This window comes from Haliaeetus albicilla, chromosome 5, assembly GCF_947461875.1.
Source record: "Haliaeetus albicilla chromosome 5, bHalAlb1.1, whole genome shotgun sequence".
Taxonomy (NCBI): domain Eukaryota; kingdom Metazoa; phylum Chordata; class Aves; order Accipitriformes; family Accipitridae; genus Haliaeetus; species Haliaeetus albicilla.
Window position 1 is genome coordinate 11720716 of NC_091487.1, and position 9220 is coordinate 11729935.

The window sequence follows — 9220 nt, forward strand, 5'->3', positions numbered from 1 at the left end:
TCCACTCACTTCAGTTACATACACATTCAGTTTCCCTGCTGCTGATTATTTGAAAACTCATAATTACCTTTGTATTCCTCCTGTTTCTTTCTGTTCTTATCACATTACAATTTATAGGTTTTTGGGGTTTTTTGTTTTTGTTTTTTTTTTTTCAACTTCAGTAGTTTGTATTCCTTCCTGTTCTTTTACATATCTGGTCTCCCCTCTTCTCTCCCATTGCTCCTCCTAATCATCCCCCCCACCTTCCTATTTTTCTAATTCAATTCTTCATTGCTCTTTTTCCTGGTGTAGATTATCACTGTTTCAGTGTGCTCTTTTTCTAACAAAAATCTCACAAAGTCATTAAATCCATCCTTGAGTGCATCCACTGGTGTTGTCTGTCTGCACTGTTGTTCTAGTACTTTATGAATTCTTTAAGACTGTAATCTTTAAAAAATAAGGACCTTTTCTTTAAATAGTTTTGGTAAACTGTTATCACACTATATAGTGTCAAATACATCACCAACTAGATACTGAGATCCAGAACCTAGAACAAGTTATTCAGGCTTTGACAGTATGCAAATAGTTTTGAATTCATATTAATGTATTATAGCTGAAGATGCCTTTAAACACTGGCCTGTGTCTGATGTACGATGAGGACTTGTGATAAATTCAGGTAGAATCATATCTAGTGGCTAAGGAACACAAATTGTTTATATTGACTCCTTTGCTGTCACATAAGATTATTAGTATGTTTTGTTGAGTGAGGAATATTCTTGCTCACAAATATTTAATTAAATGTTGTATACTATTTATTGTTCTTACATAGGGTCTTGACCTGGGGAAGGTGCCATCCACAGTTCCTGGTGTAAGCAAGCAGTTGCCTCAAAACTATGGGACCTATCCAAGTCCAGTTCCCTTAGGAACAGGTTCTACAAATTCTCTAGAAAGAAGGAAGGATGGCAGTCTGCCCAGACCTGGCACCAGTATAACAAATAGGCAAAGACCTGTTCCACTTCCGCCGCCAAGCAATGTGCATCAGCCCAGTTCTTCACAACAGATTCAACAGAGAATTTCTGTACCTCCCAGCCCTACGTATCAACCTTCTGGTCCCCCCTTGTTTCCAGGAGGAGATGGCAGGCCTGAACTCCCTTTAACTGTGGCAATCAGACCCTTTCTAGCTGATAAAGGATCAAGACCTCAGTCTCCCAGAAAAGGGCCACAGACAGTTAACTCCAGTTCCATCTACTCAATGTATCTTCAGCAAGCAACACCACCAAAGAATTATCAACAAGCTGTATACAACACCTTAAATAAGTCGGTAAAAGCAGGTAGAATATATTTTGCTTTATTTTTTTCCTTTGAAAGAGACTGTTAACATCTACTTATTGGGCTTAGTTTAATTTCTCTTATCAGTTTGAAAAACTTGTCTAAATCTGTGAGAGGAGGAGAGATATTTTTATGTATGCAGCATGGCAGAAAAGTGATCCCATGTATTTTTGGAGTGATAAATAAGTGTACATTAAATTACCTTTTATTTAAAACAAGAAACAATAGAACAATACAGTCTGGATACTGTCTACCAATACTTTCAGAAACAAGTGGAAAAAACAGTGTCTAGAGTTTTTCTCCTCTTACTGTTTTCCTCCTGAAAGAGGAAAAACATTCCAGGTGTTACTTGTAGCTTGTAATTGTAAGAAGCATCACCATCACCAACAGGTGAGTATTTATTTCTGTTTTGATAGGTTCCAGTATCTTTGATTTTTTTTTTCTTCCTGTATTAGTGTCAAACAAGTAGCAACAGAGACATATGCAGTTTATTTACAAATATTTTATTATGTAATTTGAGAACAGTTATTCACTGTTTTCCATCTCTCTTTTCTTCAGTTTATGGAAAACCTGTATTACAGTCTGGTTCGACTTCTCCCTCACCCTTGCCATTCCTTCATGGTTCTTTGCCTGCCCAGACTTCCTCACAGCCACAATCTCAGCCTCAGACTGAGGTCTCTGAAAAAGATCAAGAGCTGGAAAACGCTCCACCATCCAGTGAAAACAGCAATGTGGAAAACATTCCTCGTCCTCTCAGTCCTACTAAGCTCACACCTATTGTGCATTCACCCCTACGATATCAAAGTGATGCTGACCTTGAAGCTCTGAGAAGAAAACTGGCAAATGCTCCTAGGCCATTAAAGAAGCGTAGTTCTATCACTGAACCAGAAGGCCCAAGTGGACCAAATATACAAAAATTATTGTATCAGCGCTTTAATACTCTTGCTGGAGGAATAGAAAGTGCTCCTTTTTATCAGCCAAGCAATCCACAGGACTTCATAGGCATCTTAGCTGATGTTGATAATGGTAACACTAGTACCAATGGCAATATTGAAGAACCTATTTCTGTGCAACCTACAGTTCCTCTTCCTGATGAGCCACCCCCTTCGTCAGATGCCAATGATAATGAATTACCTTCTCCTGCTACTGAGGAACTGATAAGCACTGAAACCACAAATCAAACATCTGAGACAACTGAAGATAACAACAACAATCCTGCTATAGTTCCTTCTACTGAACAGTCATCCAGTCCCACGCCTGAAGTCAGTTCTCCAGTAGAAGATGAAGCTCCTTTGCCACCTGCTCTTCCTCCTCCACTTCCCCCAGTAAGTAACAAAGCAAAAAGACAATTTTGTGAACTACAGAATTTGCCGTGTGTTTAAGCATAACTGGAAGATGGTAAGCTTATGCTAAATGGTATGTTTGCACTTCAAGTTTCATGATAGTAAAAGAAAAGAAAACCAGGGGGGCTCCAAGGAGGATTCTGATGGATTAGTTTCTTTACTACTGTAGCTGTTTAATAAGGAAAATATGCATACAGGCAACAGGAGATTGTGTGTGTACTTTAGGCTGTAGAACTTCTTGGGGGATATACTGTTCTTGTAGAACTAATTCTGGAATCTGAGATTCCATGAAAAGTATTTTCTTCACTTCCCTGGGCCTACCAAGATAACTATTTGTATGAAACTAAGGGTAAGCTATGCCAGTGGGAAGCTGTTTAATTTGCAAGCAAGCTGAAATAACTGTTCCGGGAGAAGTGCAGTCCTTTTCACCTCTCAGCAGAGATGCAAGACCAGGGCTAACACTAACAGCAACACAGCTGACTTGTTTTAGCAGAAATGTTTTTCTAATGAGCTTGTCGCATAATTTGAATTGCTTTCCAAGGCCTTCCTCCAGATGCACCAAAATCTTATGAATACTTGTCATTACCAAAATCTACAGCATATGGAGAATTGAAAACAGGGAGAAAACTGAGTTTTATTCTTAGTTGTTGATATGACTCACTTTAACATCAGTTTCAAAGAATATCTCCATTTTTTGATTCACATAGGGACCTTGCGTTCCTCTGATAATTTGACAGCAGTGTGCACAGGGCCATGTAGGCATTTTCCATGAGCACAAGTGGGCCAGGATACTTCTGGGAGAATGGAATATGCTAGCAACAGATATTATTCATACTGAGAGAGGTTTATTTTCCAAACTGAAATAGCCATACTAAATAGTAGCATAAATAAAAATGGATCTTACAGTACTAGAGACTAAAAGCATTCTATAAAGGCTGTAATTAATAATAGATCTTTTTTTTTCTGGAAAGTGACAAGGACACACATGAATGATTTCAGAATATTCTCAAAACACATTTAAATGTGTTTCAGATCTTGAGAATGCTTCTGCTGATAACAACAGCTAGAATGTCATACAAAATAGCTTCACATTCTGTGCTTTTCTTTCCCACAGCAAAACTCGTAACTTGTCAGTACCGACCTACAGCAGGTACTTTTGCAAATTCAAGGCAAAAGATTCCTCTGAGTAGAGACTGATACTTAGGCTTAATTGTGTCATGCTTTCTAGTCTAAGCAAAAGTTTTGACAGTGTCTCAGACAATCCACCAGAAACACATTCATCTTATATTAGATAAAATTAAGATAGTGGTGCTCAAAAACCATTGACTTAAGTACTTCATTACTTGTACTCACTGCCTTTAATTTGAAGCTTCTGAATTATATTGGCATGCTTTTTCATTTTTGAACTGAAGAAGACATAGTAAGGTATCAAGCCTTTTATTTAGACGTTATAATAGAAACGTTTGCATAGTTCTAATTACCATTTAAGGAGGATGAGATTCTTAAATCTAGTTTAAAAGTAACTGAATAATTTGTAATACTTACGCAACCTGAAATTATGCCTTCCAACCTTCATCTCTACTCAGACAAAACGTACCAACTTGAAGAAACCTAACTCGGAAAGAACAGGCCATGGTTTGAGAGTGAAGTTCAATCCACTGGCCCTCCTCCTAGATGCTTCTTTGGAGGGAGAATTTGATCTTGTACAACGAATCATATATGAGGTGAGCTTCTAAACAATGGCAACTTCTTTAAATATTTAGGGGAAAAAAACAGAAGTGCTGAAGTATTTTACATTTTCAATAGGTTGATGATCCCAGTAAACCAAATGATGAAGGAATTACACCTTTGCATAATGCCGTGTGTGCTGGTCATCACCACATTGTGAAGTTCCTGCTTGATTTTGGTGTAAATGTAAATGCAGCAGATAGTGATGGGTGGTAAGTGTCAAGATTTTTAACTTAGTATCTGGGAGAAACACCATTTTGATGCTCATTCAAAATTTAGTCAAGACCCGTTTCCTGTTTTGGGAACAACTTCCTTCCCCCTTACCCCCAGCAAATGAGCACGTTGTAATTTCTAGGTGGTGATGAACTCAAATGTGGGGTTACACTGTGTTCAACTCATGTGCAAGCACACTTAAATCATAAAGTATACTACATTTTGGGTTTACTTGGTGGTATAGTTGCATTTCTTGTTCAGATGCTGAAATAATTAAACTGTAAATAAAAAATGCCAAAAGTTAATTTGTTTAAGTTTCATCTTCACATAACCCACCACAGATTTTGGTGTTCTTGAAGAATCTAGCCTTACAGATAGATGTAGAACACTTCTGAAGCATTTGGAGGGGATGTGAAACCTTGGTATGCTGATCTGTTTCACCTCTCACCTTTGTTTTACCTTTCAAATGTCTGCATATTGGCAGCAAATACCCTTTTATACCCAGCAGTTTTGTAAGCTATGAAAATTGACATTTTTGCTAGCATCTCTTATAATGTTTGGCTTTACTAGAGTCAGGTAAATCCTGGAATCCACTCCAGTTGCTTGACAGGTTTTGGACAATGCATACATATACTATAATCATAAAAATTTCCTTTAAAAATAGGCTAAACTCTGTACTGCAAGACAAAATAGTTAGGATTCATGGAAGTTTGTTCTTTCAAGTGTACATTTTTGCTTTATTTCAGGACACCCTTGCATTGTGCTGCTTCTTGCAATAGTGTTCATCTCTGTAAACTACTGGTTGAATCTGGGGCAGCTATTTTTGCTTCAACTATAAGTGATATAGAAACTGCTGCAGACAAGTGTGAAGAGATGGAAGAAGGTTATATTCAGTGTTCCCAGTTCTTGTACGGTAAGCTGTGACACTACTTCACAAACTTTTTTAGCTTTTCCAAAATTCATCCCTTTTGTGTGTCTGATCTGCATGAAACATCTGCTTAGGCCCCCAACTTGATAATACTGCCTGTCACCTACCTGTTCTTTCAAAATGCTAAAAACAGAATAGTCTTTTCATTATTATGTTGCTTATAGTCCTTCTGTGGAGTTACTTCCCAGGCTCCTTCTAATGTTACAGATTTTTAAAGTCTAATTTGGCTTAATTTCAAGGAAATGCTTCCATGGGGAGGTTTTGACAGTAACCATGAATTGTGAAGTATCTTGATAGAGATACTCCAACTTCCAGATACCCAAATTTCTAGCAGGTCACATGAAGAAACATGTATACTTTATGAATAATTAACTTACAGAATGTACTTAGTTACTAAGACATATTTTGCAAGAAAAGTATCTTGATGCAACAGACAAATTTTTAATTTACATCACAGGATATAAGCTTCATTAAGGCTCTATATACTTCACATGGTGCAGATTTTCAAAAGCTTCAAGTGCTACTGTATAAGGCCTTCTGTAGAAAGCAGGCCTGTGAGAAAAATATAGCAGTTCTATAAAACTGCTTTGCTCAAACATTTGTAAAGCTATTTTTATCCTCATTTGAATAAAAGATTGTAAAGTTTCTATTGCATATGTAATAAGAGAGAAAAACCTCATACTCTAAATCGGTTTAAAATACTCTGTAAATGTGGGTTTGTCGTGCAGTTTAATTTCTGAAAGTATTTCAGCATGGAAGTACTGAAAATTGTTCATGAAATTTTATTACTAATAATAAAGACTAATATTTGGCCCACAGTGTTCCATACTAAAAATCTCAAGAGGGAAAAATAGGATATTTTGTCATCTAGTGTGTTCTCTAATTTGTTGTTAACAGGAGTGCAGGAGAAGTTGGGAGTGATGAATAAAGGAGTGGTGTATGCTCTGTGGGATTATGAAGCCCAGAATAGTGACGAGTTGTCATTCCATGAAGGCGATGCCATTACTATTCTAAGACGCAAGGATGACAATGAAACAGAGTGGTGGTGGGCCCGCCTCAATGATAAAGAAGGCTACGTGCCTAAAAATCTTCTTGGGGTAAGCTCTTTTTAAGTTACCTTGTCCCTTCTATTTTCTACTTCCTCCTGAAGTGGAAACACAGGATGGGTCTTTGGCCAGAATCGCTCTGTGCGTCATCTGGATACACTGCTATGAAGTGGTGCAAGGCAGATTATCTGTATTCTCTCTGGCCTCTCTGTCATTGTAAACAAAAAGGAGCAGCTATGGCTAGGAGATTAGTGCTGGTTTTTATTTGGCAAGTTAGTGTATTTATTTAATATGGTTTATACTTTCATCTTTAGTAAGATTTTTTTTTTCCCCTTGCCTAAAATACAGGGCTCCTATGTAAAGTGCAGTGGCTTTATTAGGCAGCTCAAAGCTTTGGCCCAGGAAGTTCTTTAGGAAGGTTTTTAATACCTGGCTCAAGATAAGCAACATACAGATACGTACAAATCTAAAACAGGGAAGAGCCTTGAAGATGACAACCATAGGCAAGTTGTTTATGCTGCTCTCAGTCAAATGGAACGCTGCTGTCATGAGAGACCAGGAATGGAAGGCTACCATGTAGAGATACAGAGGACAAAATGCGTAAGAAAATCTTACAGAGCAGGAAATAAGCTCTCTGTAGAGCTCAACAGGGAATTCTTGTACTCACATAAAAGCATCCTTCGGTCTGGTCTGGGATCTTGAGCTAAATGAATGAAGTCATTTTCAGAGCAGCATTTCTGCTGCTCTTGGCAGGAGTAAGTCAGACCTCAGCCTCCTGCTGCTTCTGGTTTAAGTTTTCAGAAGTTACCTAAGAAAATGCTGTAGCTTAGAAAAACCTCACCCCCAAAACACTTCATCAGCCAGTTCTTGTTAACAAGTACCCCTTGGTTATAATTGAATTGATTTATATTTAACTTGTTATCAACCATGCAAAGCCTAATATTTTTATTCTGTTTTTACAGTTATATCCACGAATAAAACCCAGACAGCGAACCCTTGCTTGAATTCAGTTGTACAACAGTGCAATACCATGCTGGTAACTGGAAACTTAAAACATACACTGGAGCCATCATTTCTGATCATTTCACACAGAGAAATAAAACTATGATATTTAGTTTTAATGGTGCTTTCTCTTGTTAAATGGACAGCATCCACAATTTTCAAGATCTGCAGTTTGTAAATGAGGATCGTTTTTATGTGACCCACCACTGATGAGGAGAGCGATACCTCCACTACCTACAGTGTTGCGCCAACTATCGTCTAAAGCAGTGTTTTAAGTTAAAGTTCCATGGTAGGAGCTTTCTTGTGTTAAATGTTCAGAGGTGTCATTTCCAGAGTGCAGATATGCTGTCCAGTTTGCTCCAACCCCACAGTAACTGTCCCATGTCAGGATTCTGGATATTTTGTTCAATACCAGTGAATGTTGAGTTCTCATTACTAATCACCTCTTTGGGTTCTATGACACAAGATCTTCACCTATTACATGCATAATTAAGTAGTCACCAAAGCTTGATGAAGGCTAGGATTTTAAGCGGTAACATGCTATACACTTAAATCCTAGTCAGACAACCCCAACAAAAGCTTTACATAGTCTAGCATCTAGTATTATTTGCGTTTAGAATCAAGGTAGAGAACTAACAAAACAACAGTATTTGTACACTTTTCAAAATCCCTACACAATATTTCACTTGGTGTTTTATTTTCTTATTATTCAGCCTACAGCACCAGTGTTACCTCTACTAATATAAAGGTTCCCCTACTAACCACCTGGGCTTGTCCATCCTGGACAAAACAGTACCGAACTTGCAGCAGCTTAAGGGATTTGTACGTCTGCATGGATGAAAGTGCAATAGTTGAAAAGGGTAAGAGTCTGGTAAGGGTTATACTGTGTAATCTGAAGTCTGCCTGAGTCAGTCTAGAAGAAAATATGAAGGACTGGATAGAAGTAGGAAGAGGGCTGCGTAGATGCTAAGTCAAGGAGAAGAAAGAAACAAGGTTTAGAGAAGGATTTAAGAAAGGCAGTATCTTATTTGAGGACAGTTTCTGTGGTTCTTGGCAGCCTACAGCTGTTGCCAAGGCAAGTTATGCAATAACCTATTCCACTACATTGTAGTTTCAAGCAAAAAATAATTAAAAAAAAGCACTTCACTGGAATTTTAATTGTACATGATTTTATATACCAAAAGTATATTTTGAATTTCCCATTATAAGTTTTAGTTGTATTTCTTGTAATTTTCTCCCATTTAACAGTATGCAATTTGATTAATTCTTCATGTACAAGTTCTGTGTATAATTTATATATCCATTTCTGCAGTGCTGTAACTTGCTTTTACCACAGGTTAGCATTAACTGTATATATTGTGGTGAAAAGTGAAAGGGTATTATTGTTGAAGAATTTGCTACATGAACGTGATGATTTCAAGAGCCTATGATACACTAATTCAGAGAACATGTAAATGTGCACAATAAAGTACTGCTAAGGTATGGCTGCATTCTCCAGTATTTTTACATAGGTAGCCAAAGTAGACGTGCCTTTGGTCATAGTCTATGTAAAGACTAATTCTAGCTTGCCCTGTTCTATCTGTTACTCAAGTTTCCTCACTGTTTCACCAGCTGCACAGAAAACAACTTGCTAAACAGTTTTGGAACCTCCT

The 9220-nt window shown here is 37.6% G+C and overlaps 1 protein-coding gene across 7 annotated transcripts in view; it reads left to right on the forward strand.

Annotated features, from left to right (window-relative positions):
- Positions 1–9048, forward strand: part of PPP1R13B (protein phosphatase 1 regulatory subunit 13B) — a 72799-nt gene extending 63751 nt beyond the window's left edge. For all 7 annotated transcript variants that reach the window (XM_069783333.1, XM_069783334.1, XM_069783331.1 and 4 more), the window contains 7 exons: positions 809–1310; positions 1867–2633; positions 4238–4375; positions 4458–4591; positions 5339–5505; positions 6418–6617; positions 7529–9048. In XM_069783333.1, coding sequence (XP_069639434.1) covers positions 809–1310; positions 1867–2633; positions 4238–4375; positions 4458–4591; positions 5339–5505; positions 6418–6617; positions 7529–7570 — 1950 coding nt within the window. In that variant the 3' untranslated portion in view covers positions 7571–9048. The remainder of the gene's footprint in view (positions 1–808; positions 1311–1866; positions 2634–4237; positions 4376–4457; positions 4592–5338; positions 5506–6417; positions 6618–7528) is intronic.
- Positions 9049–9220: the final 172 nt, after the last annotated feature.